Below are 23,025 nucleotides of genomic sequence, written 5' to 3'. Positions count from 1 at the left end.
AACAAAATATTAAAAAACGGTTATTTTTCCAACTGTGAACCTCGTAACGCAAAATTGCACCCAAATGTCCGAATCTGCATACAGTAACCAAAAAGGTATTCTTAATGTATATTGTACAAAGTAGGCCAGATCATAGCTCTGTTGCCTTCATGGGTATAATAGGAGCTTACAGATCCATCTTAACTTTGCTGCAAGTGCTAAAGAGAACCTTATTCTGATACCCAATGCTACTTATGCCAAGGGGAAACACATTTACATGGATCAGGTCATTCTGTGCTGTAGTACCGACCAGCAAATGAACAATTCCAAATGGGATCAGTTTTCTTGTGTTGCCTCTTTTTTCCTCCAGATTTCCTTTATAGTCTTGATCCTATCAAATCCACTTCTCTTACATTTTCCATTAAGCTTCCTGAACACAAAAAGTGCAGCTTCACTCACACGATGAAAACAGAAAGAAATAAGTCTGCGAGCAACAGGATTTGAACCTTCTCTATCTTTTGCATCTCAGGCAGTGGGTCCATGCACAGGGCTGTGGAATCCATGGCTGTGCGCATGAACCCATACAAGTGAACAGGGATGTGAACTAGCTGTAGAAACAACTGCTAGTAGTCTAAAATTCATGTTTGTGTGCATGAGGTCTAAAGCAAAGCTAGTTATTTGGGACTTTTTGTTACTCATCCCTGTTTGCTGGGCTCTTAGAACGGTAACTTTGTGATGGTGGAACTGATTCAGCGTCTTGTCTGCCAGTAAATGGCTTCTGTCTGCAAGGTCAGCGTGTAACAAACATCCGGCTCTTACACATAATACTCTGCACATTACATCCCATTTGAAGTATTCCCTCTAGAGCAGAAAAGAGAGTCAAAGAAAGTCTAAGAGTGCAATCCAGTCCAAAGTGCCTCTGACGATGGACAGAATATTACAATATGTAAAACATTATTCCTGCTACACTGTAGTAATGGATTCTCCACAAGCAGCCTCATTGATAATGTCATCCTCCAGTCCTTGGTTAGGAGTTTTATTCTTTTATGAATCCTTTCAAGTAGGGAAGTACAAGAGCTAAGAGTAGTCCTACAGCAGCCATCATATTTCTGTCTGGGGAAATCTGTATTCAATTTATCCCCAAATGACAGCCCTATGTGGACCTTCAGGATCAAGCATTGTGTCATGGTCACCATCTTCATTGAGGTATAATGCAGCTGTATAAGCCTTTGTTTTTTTATGGCCCAAGTCAAGTTTTCACTGGTTCCATAATAGGTTATATATTTTTCCCTTATAAACCTTCTTCCACTGCATATATAATTTCACCTTTCTTCTGTGGGTCAGTGTGATTATAGTGATACTTACATTATAACTTCAAAGTCATAATGATTTTTACCAATTTGTCAATGGTAATTCCCCCCTTAAAACCAAATAGTATGCTGCCCATATTGTTTCCTTTGCCCTTTTCTTTCCAGTGTTATGGCATTTTATGTTTTGAAGATAGCTGTGAAACATCTTCACCAGCAGCAGGGAAGTGGACAGACACTAACCTCTTCCTGTATATGCCCTGAGTCAAATTTAGTCTCTCCACAGTTGTATGCCTTGTATTTTCTCATTAAAGGGCACCTACCACCACAAATCTACCTATAAAGGTAGATCGGGTGGTAGGTGAATCAATGGGACGTGAGGATAGCCCTTTTAAGGGCTAATCCTCACGTCCCCGCACTGTTTTATAAACTTTTATTACATTAATATGTTAATTTACTTATGCGGCTACTGGGGCGTGGAGTAGCCGCATCTGAGGTTACACGAGGCGGCTACTCCACGCCCCGGTAGCCACATTACCCCTCCTACTCACCATGTTCGGCGCGCAGCTGCTCGTAGCTGCGCGCCCTCGTCCGCCGATCCTGCCGTCTGCGCATGCGCAGAACAGCAGGCCCGCGCCTGCGCAGCCCCGGCTTCAGAGCAGTGACCGCGCAGGCGCGGGCCTGCTGTTCTGCGCATGCGCAGACGTCAGGATCGGCGGACGAGGGCGCGCAGCTACGAGCAGCTGCGCGCCGAACATTGTGAGTAGGAGGGGTAATGTGGCTACCGGGGCGTGGAGTAGCCGCCTCGTGTAACCTCAGATGCGGCTACTCCACGCCCCAGTAGCCGCATAAGTAAATTAACATATTGATGTAATAAAAGTTTATAAAACAGTGCGGGGACGTGAGGATTAGCCCTTAAAAGGGCTATCCTCACGTCCCATTGATTCACCTACCACCCGATCTACCTTTATAGGTAGATTTGTGGTGGTAGGTTTCCTTTAAGTAATTTAGCATTAAATACTGAATGGTGCACAGAGAATGTAATAAATAGTAGAAACCAGCTCTGAAAAGGTTACATGAAACTTGTAGTCTCTGCTGTATGAGCTTTAAGTGTTTTTCACTTCTCTGTTCTGCAGAAAGTTTTTGGATAGAAGATGGTGGGGTAGGGGGCAGTAGAGGAGTTTATAACAGTGATTGAGGTGCAAATAGAGAAGATTCTGAAGAATAACAATTTGGGATGTAAGGACTGATAGGTAACAGAGGATACATTTTATGTCACTACTCTCTGTAGGAGACTTCTGCACAGATCTGAACATTCTTAGCTACACACTGAGAGCACTGTCACATGACCTCCACATCCTTTCTCCAAAGTAAATTGGGAGCAGCAGCCCCCCTCTTTGTGAAACCATATCTCTAAACAACTAGGCAGAATCACAGGGTAGGCCAGGCTAAACTGAGAAGAATAGCAAAGAAATTGCTGAACATAGGTAATCAAGATAATAGGTAAAGATGCTCTATATCCCAAGAGCTATAAATTTGTGGAAAAAATATGGATAGTTTTTATTTTGTGTTTACATATTCAGGGAGTGATAACTATTTTTCTGTCAAATGAGTTGTGTCTGAGCCAGTTTGCAGAATAGGTTGAGGTTTTCATTGCTATCATTCTGATGGACAAGCAACTTCCTGTTCACTTTTTATTCTGAGGCAAGATGAACAAAAACAACTATGTTGTCATAGATCTTTATATTAACATTATTTACAGTGTCCACTGATTAATTAGTGTTGTGTTATAACCCCTAAAAATACAGATATTTTTCATGTTTGTGTTTTAGTTTTTACTCCCCATCACCTTGTGGCATCATGTAATATTTTTGAGAGTTGTGAGAAATGGATATGAAATAGAACCCAACTGTATTGACACCAGGACTACAAAAATAGATAGCCAGATAACAGCAGGATTAAAATCAAATCAAAATCGCATCAAAATCTGAAGAAAGAAAAATCTGATTTTGCAATTATTCATGGGAAACTGTCCCAAGACGAAGTTAGATGGAAAGTCTTATACTATCATATAATTCTGTAAGTTAATAATTGAGAAATAGCTTCTGAACACTGCACATTCAACATATACAAATAAGTACCTTAAAGAGTAACTGTAATGCAGCAGTTTCCTTGCTATACCCCATCAGATTCCCTCAGAGCTGCAGTAGCTGCTTCCTCTCCATGTGCTGATAAGCCCTATGAGTTTCTCTTTGGGTTTCATGGGAAGGGAGGGGCTGCTGCTCCCTGCTCACAGGGGAGGAGGTCATGTGATGTACAAGATCTCCCCTGTTCCCTATCAGTTCCTCAAACCCAGTCTGTGATTTTAAAGCACAGCCTCTCTCCTCGCCTCATGCTGCAGCCCTTCCCCCACCTTGTCATCGGCAGTATCAGCTCTGTGCAGATAAGCTATCAACCCTTAGGGCATACACAGCACAGGCTATAGACTTTACTAATGATATCTACCCCTTATTACATTTTCCCTGCTCCTCCATGTGATGGAAGCTGCCAGGCTGTCACCATATACATCCTATATGTGCATTGTGCAGTGTTCAGTGGATTTACTTGTAGGAAACTAAATGGATTTAATGCTAAATTACTTTGAGAGAGAATATAAGGCATCATGGGATCTGTGGGCAAGGTAACTGGCCTCAGCTTGAGGGCATAGACAGACAGACATTAATCTCCACCCACTTCAGCTCTGGTGAGAAAGATTTTTGTCAAACACTTTCAGAACAGAAAATGCCACAACTTTGGATAGAAAAGGTTGAGCAGCACAAGTAGACATTGTTCTGTTTGTTTTCAAAGAGGGAATCACATCTAGAAAATTTGGTAAAATCATTTTAACTTTACTTTTATCCTTTAATTGTTAATAACTGCCCCACCCCTTATAATTATGTACCAACCACAGCAACCTAGAACACATTTCAGCTTGGCATAAGCATGACAACAACATTCTCTTCCTCAAACTACTTCCCCATCAAGGAAGTTGATTACGTTGGTATATCTCACACTTATTCTTGGACCTATAAACACCCACCTTCTGGATATCCTCAAGAGATATTTCATGAAGAAAATTCCCACAACCTGAAATTTTCTCCAACAGGACAAACCTCCCACCCTTATAACTTCCATAACTAGTTCCTTTCCCCCCCTTTTGTTTTATGAGTGGTCATGGTAACAAATAATTTGATATAAAAATATCAATGTTTGGAATTAAAACATTTCATTACATAATAAAAAAAATCCACTACATAGAAAACATACACATCTAAAATGGATACAATGAATTTCTTTAACCTGGCAATAGCAAATCCTGCTGCATTACCAAATACTAAATGACCCAGTATAACACTGGGGTCATCGCTGGTGTGATGCAAACCCAGCCTAAAGTACATCTAATGCGAGCTATGATATGTGATTAAAATTACACCTACTCCGTCAACTTTAGCTGAAGAGAGTACCTCAAGCTTTCTATAAAGGCTCTCTTGTGTAAGATGGGGAAGGTGGATCAGGGATAAGTGAGGACAGTGAAAGATCTGCAGTATACTAATACCAACATGAATGTCCTGCAGAACAAGTTCAAAAAACCAATGCTAATGTTCTTACTGTGTTAAGTAGAAAGCAGATGTCTACTGGTAAAGCTAGGTATCTGTTGTCCAAGGTGTAATACCATGCATATAGCGCGGTGGTGCCCCGGCAGGTGCTCGTCTTTGATACACTATGTGTAAGGACCTGCCAGAAGTGACGTCACTTCACAAAGGCACAAAGCAGCTAGCAGGTACTTACACAGAGTGTATCGGAGTTGAGCCACCGGCCAGGGCTCCTCTGCTCTACACACATTGTAATATATCTCAGACACTGTAGATTGGGTACCCAGCTTTACCAGGGCTCATAGAGACATCTGCTTTCTACTTAACACAGTAAAAGCATTAGCATTTGTTTTTTTGGACTTGTTCTGCAAGACACTCATGCTCATTTTAGTATACTGTAGGTCTATACTGTTTCACTGCACCTTTCCACCAGCACCATCTCACAGAAGAGAACCTTTATAGATAAATTGAAGTACTCAGCTAAAGTTGTCGGTGCAGGTGTATTTTTAAACATATATTACCAAATCTTCAGCTTCCATGATGATCCCAGTCAAATAAATATGATTCTATTATTTATTTGATTCATGCAGTCCAATATTAGTTATCTCTGCTCTTTAATAATAATAATTCTTTATTTATATAGCGCACACAGATTACGCAGCGCTGCACAGAGATTGCCAAATCAGTCCCTGTCCCCATGGGGCTCACAATCTAATCAACCTACCAGGATGCTTTGGAGTGTGGAAGGAAACCGGAAGACCAGGAGGAAACCCACGCAAACATGGAGAAAACATACAAACTCTTTCTGTGGTCTCTGCCATAAAAAATATTTCTAAGAATGCAAAAAGTATTTTGACTTTCAAAATTTCTGCATTATTGCATATTGGAGTTTTTAAAACATGTACTACACAGAAAGAATAAAAGGAGAAATGATTGAATACCTCAGTGTCAGACATGTTACCATTCAGCAGCTCTTCACTATGCTCTCTCCATTTTTCTCCATTTAATGGAATGTAATTGTCAGTGAGTGCATCCCAGACTCTGTGAATGGAAGAAACTAGTCAGTAAAGAACAGCCATGCCCTGGAGACAATGATGTCAGTGCCCAGAAATCTTATGGAGAGACCAGTAAATAGTCAAAGCACATAACAGCAGAAAGAAACTGTGTATAGTGTGGATGACCTTCAGTCTACTTACATAATTAAAACTGTTATAAGGGAATTGTCATTATATAGTGCAGAACTATATACCATAACAAAAAAAGCATACCGTATCTGGATGTAGTAAATAATATCCACCTATGCTGAGATTACTCTGCAGGTAAGTGAATATCTATATTTGGCCTCGCACAATTCCCACTGTGTATACTGTTATACAGTGGGTACGGAAAGTATTCAGACCCCTTTAAATTTTTCACTCTTTCTTTCATTGCAGCCAATTGGTAAGATCAGAATGTTTTTTTTTGCCCATTAATGTACAATAGTAGTCGGGCCCTTTGCTGTGGCACTCATATTTATCTCCCATTCTGTCAATTTCCTTCTGATCCTGTTTGAGATGGTTCCCAATGAAGTATTGGTTTCCAGCTTTGTTTAATTAAAGTGATTAGACTTGATTAGGAAAGGCACACACCTGTATAAGACCTCACAGCTTACAATGCATGTCAGAGCACGAGAATCATGAGATCTACGGAACTGCCCAAGGAGCTCAGAGACAGAATCGTAGCATGGCACAGATCTGCCAAAGGTTACAAATTTCTAAGAGCATAGTTGCCTCCATAATCCTTAAAGGAAATCTACCATCAAGATGAAGGATTGTAAAACAAGTGTGCCGGTTTATAATCCTTTGTTCTGGTGCTAGATGCCCTTTAAGTGGAAGAAGTTTGGGATGACCACAACTTGTCCATTCAGCCAAACTAGGCAATCCTGGGAGAAGAGCCTTGGTGAGAGAGGTAAAGAAAAAACCCCAAGATGATTTGTAAATTACTACGGAATTTGATGGCGCTATATAAAGATTATTGTTATTTTTATTATTATTATTATCACTGTGTCTGAGCTCAAAAGATGCAGTATGGAGAGTGGAAAAGTTCACAAAGTGAACTATAACAATAATAATTCTTTATTTATATAGCGCACACAGATTACGCAGCACTCCTTAGAGCTCGCCAAATTGGTCCCTGTCCCCACGGGTCTCACAATCTAAACAACCTACGGTATGTATGACTGCAGCCCCCCACCAGTCATGGATTTATGGCAGAGTGTGCTGACTGAAGCCTCTCCTTGCAAAACATATTGTAGAAACAAATATGGGACTTTTTGGCGTTGATTCTAAGCATCATGTGTGGAGAAAATCAGGCACTGCTCATCACCTGCAAATACAATCCCAATAGTGAAACATGGTAATGGCGGCTTCATGCTATGGGGTGTTTTACATATGCAAGGACAGGACAACTGGTTGCAATTGAAGGAAAGATGAATGCAGCCAAGTACAGAGATATCCAGGAGGAAAACCTCTTCTAGAGTGCTATGGACCTCAAACTAGGCAAAAGGTTCACCTTCCAACAAGACAATGACACTTAGCACACAGCTAAAATAACAAAGCAGCGGCTTCAGAACAACTCTGTGACCATTCCTGACTGGCCCAGCCAGAGCCCTGACCTTAACCCAATTGAGCATCTCTGGAGAGACTTGAAAATGGCTTCCACCAATGTTCACCATCCAACCTGAGAGAACTGGAAAGGATCTGCAAGGAAGAATGGCAGAGGATCCCCAAATACAGCTGGGAAAAACTTGTTTCATCATTCACAAAAAGACTCATGGCTGTCCTTGTTCGAAAGCTGCTTCTACTCAATACTGAGCAAAGGGTCTAAATACTTATATACCATGTGATAGTTCAGTTGTTTACATTTCAGTTTACATTAATGAGCAAAAAACTTTTTTGATCTTACCAATTGGCCGCACTAAAACAAAGAGTGAATAATTTTAAGGGATAGGAACACTTTCCATACCCACTTTAGGTGAAGCACTGACAAGTGTAAGTGGCAGCTCTACCTAATGAGCAGTACACACCATTTGATTAGTACATCTGAGTATGACGTATGAGACATAGTAGAAATCTTACTTGTAGTGACTGATCTTCCACTTTCATGCAATGTCTGGGGATGCAGTGTACAATGGAGAAACAGATAGAGAGGAGAAGAGCCCCGGCTGGCGGACGTATGCCACAAATTGTCCAGCAAAACAGTCCAACCTAATATTAATGCCACATAAAGCAACAAAGATTCCTCGCAATCCTATACATTTCGGGAACAATGGTTTCCTTTGTCAGGATAACAGTCTGTGTTTTCAAAAACGTAGAATTGTGATGGAACTTTGTAGCTCTCTGCAACGCCCATGTCACGGTGTGTAGGACTGTTATTCTGGACCAATAAATGGAGTAGAGCCACCAGCATGCACTCTTCCACTATCTATCAGTTTCTCTGTCTCACAAGTAAGACTTCTACTATGTGTCATAATAATTTTAAGTCGATCATGCAGTGCCTCTGAGAGTACCACAAGTGGAGCCATAACCAGGTTAATACTAATCAAATGTGGCACACAGCTCAATCTGTCACTTATAATTGTCATTACATCAGCTATAACAGTATACAATGGCAGCATTGTGTGAGGCCACATATAGGTATAGACTTACCTGCAGAGAGTCTTATGCACGTTTGGTCTTTCCCATTTTGCGTCAGTAAAGTAATATTATTTATTTCTTTTGTCAGTTCTTGAGTGTCATCTACAATTCTACACACCAACAGAAGTCCGATCTAAATTACAACTAATGCAGGTTTATTGCAGTTAGCATACACTGGGCCAGATTTATCAAAAGCTATGTACAGTTTGCCTTTGGAGTGTGCAGGGTGCACCGGATTATTGAATACTGGTGCAAGGTCTTCAATAATCTGGCCAACCCTGTGCTGTTTTGGCTTTATGCACCAACTTGTTTTTAGGTGCCCCTTTAACATACAGCGTGCGACACAATTCTGTTGTGCCCCTTTAAGTGCACATTTCTTGACACAGTGCAGCCATGTCACAAAACTGGTTCAAACACTTCTTAAATATATGTGTAAGCTCCACAGATGTTCTTTTCAGTGCAGTGTTAGAGAGAAAACTTTCACAGCCAGTTTAAAAGATCTGGGCCACTGCTATTTTATTTTAGCTTATTTTATTCATTTTTGTTGTAAACTAAACCAACTTTTAGGAGGTGCAAAATATTATTTGACAGTCTTAACCAATATAAGATTGATTAGAAATTGAAATATTTGGCAATGGATAATTCTGTCTAACTTTACACTGTTGAAACCATTGCTAAATATGGCCCATCATGGGGCATGAGCTGTTGTAGGGGCTCTAGTGTAGGCCTTTACTATTTTGGTTGATGCACATTCAAATGTCATGTGCCATTTTGTTTTGTTTTTCCTCTATGATATACGGTAGTTTTCCATGTGGCAAAATCTTGACAAAAGTATCAACACTCCAATGTAAGAGGCACTTGGCATGCACTTTATGCTGCCCATAAAGGCAGGATGATTTCAGTGGTCTTTCAATGGTCTGTAAAAGATTAGTTGTTTCAAAGATCTTAAAGTCTTGTTATCGGGGCTGAGGCAAAAGTGAGTTTGGAATAAAGGGGTTTGCCATTTTGCTATATTTTTTTTAACGTGTAGGGTACAGGATATTGGCTGATTTACCAATACACATCTCTTAAACACTTTCTTGAAATGTGAAGTAAAACGAATGCCTTTTACCTCATTCCAGTCCAAAACTGGCAGCAGAAGGATGGTCCTCTGATCTCTAATTGTGCATGACCAATAATATTGTATTTAGGAATAATATCATAAGGTCCTGGAAGGTATACTGGTCATGGACAGTTACGATCACATTATCCTCCATCTACATTTTACATATCAAGAAAGTGGAACAAAACTTTTAATAGATGTGTATTGGTAGATTACCCCCCACCCCCACCCCGACCCCCACACAAAAAACAACCTAAAATATTGCTGCTGAGTTCACATCATACAGAATGCCAAAAAAATGTAACATTTTGAGCTGCTTAAATGTATAGGGGTCAGATGTTTTCTGTTCAGCCCAGGAAAATAAATCTATATAACCAGGATTTCTTTAGTTTATTCCTTATCCAAGTTTTTTCTTGACCCAGCATTTTTCACTGTAGTAAAAAAAGATGCTTTTGTTTTGAGAATTTTCCAAAAACTTCAGTCAACTTGACTTGAATTGTCTAGGGAAAGAATTGGCCAAACTAGAACAAATTGTCAGAAAATAAACTGTAGCAAAAGGCATAAACAACAGTACATATTATACAGTGCTATGCAGCAATATCTAGGAAATATATATAGCAAAAAATATGATTTTCTTCTTTTTAAAAGGACTGTCACAATATTTCACCCCATTAAACTACTAGCCTCCTCAGGTAGGGTATGTAGTGTCCTTCATAGAATTCCCTCTTCTATATGAAATCTCAACCTTTTACCTATAAAACATCTACTCTAAATTCACATAAAAATTAGCACAAAATAGTCATATTTTATGCTTTGTTTAGACTTCAATGTTATACTTATTGGATATTCACCAACTAAATAATGCTTAGCCAGTCAAGGGTTACTAAAGAATGGTTTCCGTGGAAAGATAAATGATGCAGAATGGAAGCTGGCTGTGGGGCAAACTTCCCATAACAATGATCCTCAGCATCACAGAATGAATCAGATCAAAGTCTCAGGGTGCTGCTCAGAAATCACAAACAGTGCCGACATCTAGATATGTGAGCAGAGCTGCACTGCCCACACCCGGGGTGTAAAACATTGCAGGGTCTCTTAGTACTTGGCATACGGTATTTAGGATAAAGTTTGTATTAAATTAAACATCTGGTGCTACTGGTTCTCTGCCAGGTCAGGAGTCACTGCTTTGGTCCAGAACAGACATGGACAACCTGTGGCTTTACAGCTGCTGAAAAGATACAATCCCCATATGACTTGTACATAGCATAACATCTGGATGGCCACCTGTTCCCTACATCCGTTCTACTGTATCCGACAATGTCTTATCACATTAATAATGGGTTTTATTTTAAAACCTGGTGAATCGTCCTAAGCCAAAAACTAAGTGCCAAAACATAGGAAAACTGCATCTGTGAATACACCCATTACATAGGAGAAAACAGATCATCTTTAAACCCTGGGCAGACCCTACACAGGTTATGGTGGTCCGTTCTCATCTTTTACTTACAGTGTTTAGTTTTGTTGTGGTGTGTCCACTAACAGAATAAATTATTTAACTGCACTCATATAAGAAAGGAAATGTCCTTTCTAAAATTCCAAATCAGCAGAGAAGTGAGTCAAGTTTAGAGGCTGTAGGGGAAGTGCCAAATCAGGCACCCTTATTTGGGCTTTATTGTAGCTTTTTAGAATTGTATCTTTCAAAAACACCCCACAACACATTCTGTGTGCTACAGACCCAAAGACATAGTCAGAAATCTTTCTCTGCAACTTATATGTCTAGGTCTTTCACTGGTTTAAGAACACACAATCACAATCTCCAATGAGAGTGATTCCCCCAGCCTCATAAAGTGACACTTTTCTAACTTTCATATGACTTTGAAGACTATTTTATTTCATAGGTAAACAGCCAGTTTAAACATAGAAGAGGGTGCTATTTGTTTAGTCATGTAAAAGCTGGTCCATTTAATGGGAAATCTAATACTGTACCAGACCTATAAACTGGAACCACATTTCAAAGAATGGATCCAAGTGAAGCTCTGAACCTAAATATAGGAATTGTGGGCCTGAAACCTTAAAAATGGTAAACTTGCATAAAAGGTTATAGTCAAATGTAGGGGTCTATGGTACAGCTAAAATAGTGTCATACTCGTATTTGTAAAAAAAAACCTCATATTTTCCTGCAGTTTTTGCATGTGTTTTTTATGCTGTTGTGGACATCAAGGTGACAATTAAAAAAAATTATGTATATGTAAAAACTTCTACTGAACACCTGAATACCTACATGAAAGTATTGAAAGACTTAACAGAGAAGGTCTAATGGAATGTGTGACAAATACGTGATTTGCACAAACATGGATGGAGCAATAAAGACTTCACTTACTCTTCATCTCTGAGTCGTTCCTCCTCCTCCTGAATCTGCAAGTGATTCTTTACAGGAGCCAAGTTCTCCGTTTTGGTATTGTAATTACGAAAGCAAACATTCAGCTTTTCATCAAATTCATTGACAAGGTCTTCCATAGACTTGAAGCTGATGATCTCCGAGCTGAAGTTTTCTAGCTCTGAAAGGGAAGCATCCTCTAGATGCCGGGAGGGTGACATATAAATGCTCCTTGACTTGTCTTCTCGATCCTCAGAATAAGATCTGACATCTTCAAATTCCTCATCCAGAGACACCAACGGGGCCTCCATCTCTGAGCACCTCAGGAGTGGAGGCTGAGAAGACACCTTCAATTTCAGTTTGCCTGTATTGACAATAAACACAGGAGTACTTAATATATGTTATTGTAAATGAAGCGTGTATGTATATCTGATGTCAAATATACATATATATAGTGAGAACACTGACTATAGTGGAAGGTTTATAAAAGGTATTAATAATAATTCTTTATTTATATATGGCACACAGATTACATAGCGGTGCACAGAGTTTGCCAAATTGGTCCCTGTCCCCAATGGGGCTCACAATCTAATCAACCAACCAGTATGTTTTGGATTGTGGGATGAAACCGGAGGAAGCCCACCCAAACATGGAGAGAACATATAAACTCTTTGCAGATGTTGACCCTGGGACATTAACCCAGGTCCCCAGTGTTGCAAGGCTGTAATGCTAACCACTATATATAACATAAAATATATTCATATTTTTATTTATAAAAGGGGACCCCATCCAATTTTCTAATAGACAGTAATGTATACAAGTTTCAAGTGTGGAAACTTGCTGAAAAATAGGAAAAATATATTCTGCAAGAGGACAAAGGCTCAGAGATACAGCAAACATCATCAATAACTATCTTCAGTGCAAAATCATGAAATGGCCACAAACATAACCTTCATATCATTCAGTCTGTCTGGGGAGACACGAAAAGACAAAAAAATACTAAATCTACTGCAGATTTGTGGTTAATTATTCAAGAAATTTGGAACAACCTTCCGCTGAGTTTCTAAAAAAAACTATGTGGAAGATAGAATTGTTGCTGTTTTGAGGGAAATGGGTGTGACGCAACATACAGATTTGATTTAGATTCCTGTGTTGTTCATTTACTTTGTATTTTTTGTATTGATAAAAAATAAACGATAAACACTTATATTTGTTTTCATGCAATAGAGTACATGCCCATGTGTGAGTGACTGCCTGTCGAGGTCAATCTTCATTCTGGTTAATGGTGTGTAACCTCTCTGGCAGCATCTGCTCTAGCTTTAGCTTCTTATGCCCTAGTTTTTTTTAAGAAAAAAAAACCTTTTAAAATTATGTAAATGAGCCTGAGGAGCTCCAGGTTCCATAGGAATTAATGGAGCCCGGAGCCCCTCAGGCTAATTTGCATAATTTTTAAAGCCCCTTTTTCTTAAAAGCAAGGGCAGGAGAAGATAACAGAACAGAATATCCTGCCAGAGGGGGCAAACACCATTAAGTCAGTGTGCTTGATTTACAATCCTTGATCTGGTGATAGATGTCCTCTAAACCTGCTGCATAGTATTGTACACACATTTCCTTTCTTATATCAGTGCAGTAAAATAACTTGTGCTGTTAGTGGTCACACCACAACAAAGCTTAGCACTGTAAGAACTGACCTCCATAACCTGTGTAGGGTCTGCCCAACATAAGAACACAAGACCATGGGAAGACTCACCAATTACAGTCACTCTATGTTATTGCATTTGAAAGAGAAACTTTCCTTTCAGAATGCATGTTTTTTACATGTAGGCAGGAAATTATAACCACAAGTGTTCCCAGCATGTGGAAGCCTGAGAATGTCCTAAGGGTCTATTCACACAGTTTGATCAAATACAGAAAAAAACATAGTTTTGTGGGTTTTCCTGTGTGACATTTGACAAACCTTGACCCATTTTCTTTTACATTGCACCAATAATCGTATCTTCATCTGTAACCTTTCTGTTTCATTTGTGAATACAAACAAAAGTGCCACAAACCCTGTGATAAAAATAAATAACAAATAAATTGGTTGTGTGCCCTCTTTGTTCAATAAAAAAAACCCTTCACCTTCACTATAATGCAACTTTACATTAAGGTGCAGAGTGATTGTACACTCTGAAATATACATGAAGTTGAAAGGACATCTACCACCAGGATCAAGGATTGAAAACCAATAAAAATGTGATTATATAGATACTGTATAACTGAAAAGCCTTTATCCCTGTTCGCCTTTGTCTTTTTGTATGCAATAATTTCAAATATTTAAAAAAAAAAAAAAAAAAAAAGGATTGAAAACCAAGAACACTTATATGCCCCCTCTGGCAGGATCTACTCCTCTTTAGCTTCTTATTCCTTGATTTTTACAAAAAAAGGTGTTAAAATTATGCAAATGAGCCTGAGGGGCTCCATAGCTTTAAATGGAATGCATTTGCATAATTTTTAAAGCTTTTTATTCTTAAAAAACAGGGTATAAGACGGTTAAAGAAAAGTGGATCCTGCCAGAGGGGGTACGAACCAACAAGTGAGTGTGTGTCACGGGTGGTCCCGCGACCCATATCCCGTGCTTCTCTGCCCCCGCCAGCGCGCCACCAACGCTGCTTACCTTCCCCGGCTCCCTCCCTTCCGCCAAGCTGGTCACTTCTCAAAATTTAAAGGGCCAGCGCGCCATTAATTGGCGCTGGCCATTTTGCAGAATCTATTTAAGCCTGCCTCTTCCTGCAAGCCCATGCCGGATCTTCGTGCTTAGCGCCCTAGAAAAAGCTTTTCTGATACCTTGTGCTTTTCTTGTGAATTCCCGTTGTGACCCTGGTTCCGTTTCTGACATCGCTCCTTTGCCGCCTGCTCTGACCTGTTGCTACGTCTCTGACTCCGATCCTGTGCTGCCTGTCCTGACCTCCTGCCTGTCCCTGACTACGAGATTGCCTGCCGTTTCAGTACCTCGACCTTGGCAGCCACTGCGGACAAGTCACGCCTGTGGAACGACCTGGTGGTACCACGCCGCAGCTTGTCTAACCCGCTTTGCGGCGGGCTCTGGTGAAAACCGGGTGCCACTTAGACTCCGGTCCCAGGTAGTGGCTTGTGCCATCGTCCGCAGTGGTTCAGAGGATCCACAACCTCACGGAGCCTGACAGCGTGCTTGGTATACAATCTTTGATCTTGTGGTAGATTTCCTTAATAGAGGTTTTCCCATGATTAAATGTTATCCGCCAACCACACTAATATCTCAGAATAGGAAAAAGCCAGAAGCATGATATAAGCTTTATTGGAATTGTTGGCAAAGGCTCTTTCCAGCTGTGCTAAAACTATTTTTTGTCAAGTAACTTTACAGTTACTATTTAATGGTCAATAAAGAGGAAATCTAATGATTAGTTTTTATGTCCTTTTTAATACACATCACAAAATGCTTCCAATGTTTTTACTCACACTTTGTAGGCCAAAAGTCAAATCCAAGGTGAGAAAAAACGCATAATGCAGGTACATTCCACAACCTTAATCTGGTAATATCTAGTGTCAAAGAACATCTACCAAACATCTACCATCTACTAAATCTACCATCAGGAATCTCCTTAGATCCAAAGGTAGATTCCACCTTCTGTTCTCAGTCCTAAACTGTCCTTGTTTAATCCTTGTATACTGGCAAAATTCATAAAATCTTTATCTTACTTATATGCAAATTATCAGCAGAGGCTACACGCTCGCTTGCTTTGCATAAAGATGCAGAGTGCAGATGCAGAGCAACTTATAAGCAAGATCAGGAGGGTAACTAGGATGTAAAAGTAGGTGGGGCAGCCTATTCTGGCAATAACTTATTTTATGAAGATAATGGGGGAGATTTATCACTGCTTAAGCGCCAGTTTTCTGGCATAGAAGCAGTGAAATAATCACAAATTCTTACGCAGTGGAGAGAGCGTAGCAGGGCGCAGCTGCCGGTGGAGGGGCGTTCCCGCCCAGTGCCTGCGTTCTTTTGAAAAACTAGTAAAACTTTCTGTTGCTATTTTTTACGCTAAACTGCGCAAGGTTGGACCTGGTGTAGTCTTACTTGCTTCCTCGCCGGATACATAAGGAGGCCTAAGCTTCTTGATTCGACATGTACGACAATGGGGGACGTGGCTGCAACCAGGAGTGCTGGCATATGATAAATCTCCCTCAATGACAATATGAAGTTTGCCAATATACAAGGATTAAACAAGGACAGCTTAGGGCTGAGGACAAAATGAGGAATCTACCATCAGATCTACCTTCATAAGGAGATTCCTAATGGAAGAGAACATTCTCACGCCCCTTTATGGGCTAATGTCAGCACATGTCTAATGCTTAAATGTCCTGACATACACTATGAAAAAGTTTATCCCCTGAGGGCTGCAGGGAAGGGAATGTATATTTAGCTGTGTTCATCCAGACAGAGCTGAGTACAAGGGTAATACATTCTGGCAGTGTAGCATTTTGTAAAAACCATTGTCTGGAACTACAGAACTTATTCTTGCTGTGTTCCATGTACATATTTACACAGGAGAGGGAGATTAGTGTGAACTGAAATACAGACAGTCACTCTCCTAACATTACATAATGCAGTACATTTCTGTCTTTGTGCTGCTGCTTTTTTTTTCTTTCGCTTTTTTGCTGGTCAGATGTATTTTAGTGTTTTTTCCTTATAGGTACATCTGGCGTTTGAGGAGTTTAGGTCTCCGGTGAATTTGTGACTTTTTAAAACAAAAGATGCAAAAAGTCTCCAAATATTCAGGAAACAGTTTCACACTATTTTCTACGTTTGAGAAAACTGCAGAAAACTCCACAATGGGTATATTTGTGTTAGGCGCCACGAACAGTATCAGAAAAAAGAAAGAAGACAGCAAAAAGATGAATACAGACTAAGACAAAAAATAAACACGTGCCCTAATGTGTTCCTCCCTACCTTTATATTTTCTTTCATTCTCATCTTCCTCTTACACACTTACTCTCTTTCTGTAGGCTTTAACACTATCCCTCACCTTACAAACATTGCTAGCAATCCCACCATTTATCTTCAAGATGCCTTCCAGCAAAAAAATCTTTTCTATTATTGCACCCCATGCACATAATATAAAGACACCTACTGTATTTCCCTGCAGTTTAGTCTCCTGTCTGCTCTGATCAAATATTATATTTATCATTAGAGTTCTCTTTTACTCTGCTCTGCTTCTCATTCAATGATGGCTTAGCATGACATCACATGGACAGCTAGAATCTGCACCATCTCTGCCTACTAAGATCACACTGTGATTATTCTTCTTCTATATTCTACATAAGATAAGGTAGCAGATATACAGACAAGTCATCACACAAATGTGTGACAGGAACTTTTCTAATCATAAGAAGCTGTAAAAGTTGTTTTGTGCTCCAAAACTGTAGTGAAAAATTGTGTAAAATTGTGTGTAACATTCGTGCAATCTCATCACAGAGGAGGGTCTGTTAACCCTCCTTTATGATGACATTCCTAATTTTTTAATTAGTAATGTCTTCCTATTCTAATTATTAATCTCCAACTCTATCTTTTCATTTCCCTAAGGCCCAGTCAGTCTGTTCATAAACCATTCCCATTTACCAAAACTCTGGCCTCCATAGGCCTTATACTTTTTACCCTAATGGCTTCTCTCAAAGTCTTTCAACATTTCAGACTCACCATTGCCACTGTGGATAGCCTAAAGAGCATCATGAGCATATAAATCTGCTAAAGTGTTTCATCATCATATTACATGCAGTATTGCACTATGCAAGGAAAGTTCTTGAACTCAAAATGGCTATTACTGGTCAATATTTCAGTCACACAGAAATTAAGCATTAATGAAGAAAACAGTTACCCGTATATACTCGAGTATAAGCCGACCCAAGTATAAGCCGAGGCCCCTAATTTTACCACAAAAACCTGGTAAAACCTACATTTTTTTACTCGCGTATAAGCCGAGTTTGGGTTTTCAGCACATTTTTTGTGCTGAAAAAACTAGGCTTATACTCGAGTATATAATCTGTCCAACCTATAATAGGGAAGTTATTGGCCATGTGTTAGTGAAATAATGGAATATATAGTCTACAGTAGACACATGTTGTGCAGTCATTTTCATCAAGTCAATGTTTTCATTAGTTGAAAATATTAAATACAGACGGTCCCCTACTTAAGGACACCAGACTTACAGACAACCCATAGTTACAGACAGACCCCTCTGACCTCTGGTGAACATCTCTGGATGCTCTACTATAGTCCTAGATTGCAATGATAAGCTGTAAGGTGTCTGTAATGAAGATTTATTAATGATCCTTGGTCCCATTACAGCAACAAATGTTTAAACTCCAATTGTCACTGGGGCCAAAAAATTTTTTGTCTGGATCTACAATTATAAAGTATACAGTTTCAACTTACATACAAATTCAACTTAAGAACAAACCTCCGGACCCTATCTTGTACATAACCCGGGGACTGCCTGTAATTAAGATACATAAAATATAAATTCGAGTTTTCTGTCAGCCAGGGTATCAGGACTCATTTTGATCACATTATGTGAAATTCGTGTCAGATCAAACTGAAAACAAATTAATGTGCAAAAAAGCTAAGTTTATGTGACTGCAGAACCTTTTATCTGTGCAAGGTTTCATGAGCGCAATCGTACCATGGAAACACTTGTTAACAAAAACTAAGAATATGAGGGTTTTATAAATTTTTCCTTTAAATTTGGCTATATCCGAATAAAATATATGACTTATGTATGCAACACAGGCCGCCATTTGGACTTAAAAAACTTTTTTACAATGCTACAAAAGCAATTTGGTTTTGTTTCAGTGAATAGAAAAATGGAGGGATAGAAAGGCCTAGACTGCTGACTGACTGCAGTGCAAAAGAAATCTGCAAAAAAAAACTATAAAAATCTGTATTACATAAATGTGTCAAAACATTAATACAGTAAATATTACAACGTTATCCATCTACATCATCAACAATATGGCAATGCCTTTTCATCAAGGCCAAGTCCCTAACCCGGTGTGTGTATAAGCAAATAAAATATCATTTAAAATACATTCAGTTCAGTGCTCATGTGTACATTTTCATTTTATTCAGATTACTATTACATTTTCATTACCATCATTCAGAAAGATTTCCCAAGGGGTTAACGATGAAAATTGGCTGGAGCTAAAGAATCATGTAGTGTGAGGAGTAAATAATGGTTGGATTGTGTACCTGTCTGGTCCTGCCTTTTTGCTGCTAGAACAGGGCTCATCATGCGTTATACAACACCCATGTATCCCATGTATATGTCTCATATTAGAATACAGGTCAGATTACATCACACGATTCAGTAGTAAAATTCATAGGATCAAAGCTCTGATGCAAACAACATTCATGCTCTGTTTATCCAGTGAATAAACAATACATCATTTATTCACCAGGACCGGTGGCACAGTGTGACACACAATACCGCCATGAGTACTTCTCAAATACTATTATAATGAATACGGGGCCCTGGTTTGCAGCTGGACACCCTATGAAGCAGTACGTTTCTAGGGAATTCAGCCAAAGCAACTCTGGAATTGGATATAGAGAGCTTTACACAAATGATGAAGGATCATTTGCAGAGATAGGGGAGGGCAAAGAAGAGCAGCACAAGGACAGAATCATCACCTGCAGAGATCACAGGTCCAGTCACCAGATTCTCAGCATCAGGACAAAGACTGCAGAGGAGTGTGGTCCTTCCTAGCTCAGCATCCTATTCCCTGTATCTTCTCCAGCCTCGTCAGATCCTGCCTGCTTCCAGAGCACTCCCTGGAAAAAGCAGATAAAATGTGCAACGGTGATGATGATGGCTCAGTCTTGCTCGGAAGAAGCAATCCAGCGGCACAGCCCTGCCTCAGCTGCTCATGAATATTCATTCCCTCCACAATACTGTTGACAAGACTATAGTCACTCCCAGGGCAGGCAGAGATAGGCAGGAGCATGAATAGCTGCAGATAGAACCAGTGAGATGAGTCTAATTCACTGTAATCACAGCCTCAATTGTCCTCAATAAGAAAGCCGCTGCAGTACTGGGAGGACCATTAATTTTATTCTGAGAGTATAAAATGCAGAGCTGTTATATATATATTTTTTTAGTTCAATAAGAATTTTATTCAAATGTTGTAGCATGAAAGTCAGAATACTTACAACGTAACCGTAAAAACATAATAACACATGGATTGTCCGTCAAACAACAAAAGGTATTTAAGTAAACAACTGATAATCTGATGGTGCTGCTGAGTGTTGAGTCATAGAGCAAAAAATGTAAATGCATATATTTTATATACGCCAGAATAAACAATTGCTGTTCATATGGCCCTGGATACTGGTGGAATGTTTGACCTGGGTTATTAGAGTCTTATAATAATGTGGTTATCCTGGGTATGTCTGTTACATTGACATAAAATTCATTCAGGTATTAAAGTTTATGTTAGGCCCCCACCAAACCCTGCTTTTAGGCCTGATCTAAATTATGCAACATGTGCAGTCCTGTGAAATCATATTTTTTCATGCTAATTATCAATAGATTTCAAAAGCAAAACTTCAACCACAAGCTGAATAACACATAACACCAGAGCCAATAAAGTCTAATTACAGATGGTCCCCGACTTAAGAACACCCAACTTACAAGCAACCCCTAATAACAGACGAACCTCTCTGCCCACTGTGACTTCTGGTGAAGCTCTCTGGATGCTTTACTTTAGACCACGTTCACATGTTCAGTGTGGAAACGACGCTAGCGGAACGTGTGACCGCGGCCTTAGTCCCAGGCTGCAATGATCAGCTGTTAGGTGTCTGTAATGAAGCTGTATTGGTAATCTTTGTTCCCATGACAGCACAAAATTTTGAAGATCCAATTGCAACTGGGTTACAAAATTGTTTTTTTTGTATACAATTCTAAAATATACCAGTTCCAACTTACATACAAATTCAACTTAAAAACAAACCTATTCTGTACGTAACCCGAGGACTGCCCGTACATAGGATATTAGAAATCATAGTCCACCCAACAAACCCAGATTATAGTCCATGGTATTATTTGAGCTAAATTGGTATATGTTCACATCTGTGTATAAGTGCATATCTGCGTATATCTGCAGTCATGATTATCTTCTATCACTAAAACGATAATAATGGAAGGCTGACTGATTTGTTAAAATGTCCATTGATTTCAACTGACTTTTAATGGCTTCCGTTAATGCTTCTTTGCAACTCTTCTGTTACTTGAGACATAAAAAAAACTAGTGCTAAAGCTCCTGTTCAATTTTCCACTCAAATAACTGAAACACAAACGGAAGCTGTGAAAGCAAAAACTATCGCAAACCATTAACAATCCCCTGATATGAATGGAATGTTTAAGTGATAGAAGATATTGGTGAATGTTCAAAAGCAGGTGTGAATTTGGCCTAAGGCTCCATTATTAGCTTGTATAACAGATTTCAATGTCAAAAAGTAGAAGCACAGAATACAAATTTTATTTGTTCAGTAAAATGACATCAAGTCAATAGAGCCCAGTTTGTTCTTGTTGCTTTCTATAATGTGATGGATCTAGGACTGTCCTAATTTTCGGTTTTATGATCCTACAATGGAGTAAAAATCCACAATTCAAGTGTAAACATACCTTTAACTTGTATTCTCATATACTGTATATAGTCGTGTATAAAACAGAGATAAGTAGAACAGCACTCGGCACAATCTAAATCAGGTGGTAGAACACACAGCCAAAATGGGGTAATAGTGGTATATAGCCGTGACGGGCTCCAGCAACACAGTCCTTATATGATCATACAGCTAGTACTCGTGTATAAGCCGAGTTTTTCTGAGTTTTTTTGCTGAAAAACCTCACCTCGGCTTATACACAAGTCTTTTTTCTTCCCCGCGGCTCCTCTTCTTCCTTCTGTATTCTTTAACAGCCAGCATGTTATCAGCCGGCCGGCGCACACTAAGTTAATTTTTTTAAAGTGCTGGCTGTATACTACATGGGGCAGGCTGGCTGTATACATACTACTGGGGGCTGGCTGGCTGTATACTACTAGGGGCTGGCTGGCTGTATACTACTAAGGGCTGGCTGGCTGTATACTACTAGGGCCTGGATGTATACTACGAGGGGCTGGCTGGCTGTATACTACTGGGGGCTGGCTAGCTGTATACTAATAGGGGCTGGCTGTATACTACATGGGGGGCTGGCTGTATACTACATGGGGGGATGGCTGTATACTACGAGGGGCTGGCTGGCTGTATACTACTAGGGACTGGCTGGCTGTATACAACTAGGGGGTGGCTGTATACTACTGGGGGCTGGCTGGCTGTATACTACATGGGGGCTGGCTATATACTACATGGAGGCAGACTGGCTATATACTACTGGGAGCTGGCTGGCTATATACTAATGGGGGCTTGCTGGCTATATACTGGGGGGGGGGCTGGGACCAATGTATTTCCCACCTTTGGCTTATACTCGAGTCAATAGTTTTTCCCAGTTTTTGGTGGTAAAATTAGTGGTCTTGGCTTATACTCGGGTCGGCGTATACTCGAATATATACGGAATGCCATTTACCTTCCACCTCAAAGGTAAATCATGACACAATGCTGTATCCTTGCAGAAGAAATTCAGAATACTTCTGTTACTGTCGTGACACACCCTTTTAATTAAGATTCTAACAGCAATTTTTGACGTCAGCAGACACTTAAAGGGGTATTCCCATTTCAGCAAATGAATATGATTGTTTGCATGATGAAAATATATACAATTTTACTTTCTGTATACTTTCCTCACAGTTTTCTGGATCTCTGCTTGCCGTGAGTCTAGTGCTTCTATAGAAAGTTTCATTGTTTATTTCCAGCGGACCGACATCTGACCACGGTCACACAGGAGCACATCTT

General features: G+C 39.7%; 1 protein-coding gene across 5 annotated transcripts in view; it reads right to left on the bottom strand.

Annotated features, from left to right (window-relative positions):
• Positions 1–23,025, bottom strand: part of FEZ1 (fasciculation and elongation protein zeta 1) — a 55,649-nt gene that overhangs the window by 19,002 nt on the left and 13,622 nt on the right. The window contains exons 2-4 of one of the 5 annotated variants that reach the window (XM_072156595.1): positions 19,771–19,911; positions 12,072–12,432; positions 5,860–5,959 (exon numbers count right to left, since the gene is read on the bottom strand). In XM_072156595.1, the coding sequence (XP_072012696.1) occupies positions 5,860–5,959; positions 12,072–12,379 (408 nt within the window). In that variant the 5' untranslated portion in view covers positions 12,380–12,432; positions 19,771–19,911. Of the gene's footprint in view, positions 1–5,859; positions 5,960–12,071; positions 12,433–19,770; positions 20,060–23,025 lie in introns of those variants that run through there. The other 4 variants (XM_072156598.1, XM_072156597.1, XM_072156594.1 and 1 more) reach the window with 4 other exon arrangements.

Source organism: Engystomops pustulosus, chromosome 6 (assembly GCF_040894005.1).
Source record: "Engystomops pustulosus chromosome 6, aEngPut4.maternal, whole genome shotgun sequence".
NCBI classification, from domain to species: Eukaryota; Metazoa; Chordata; class Amphibia; order Anura; family Leptodactylidae; genus Engystomops; species Engystomops pustulosus.
Note: the sequence above shows the minus strand (reverse complement) of the source record. Positions and strands in the feature narration are given on the sequence as shown.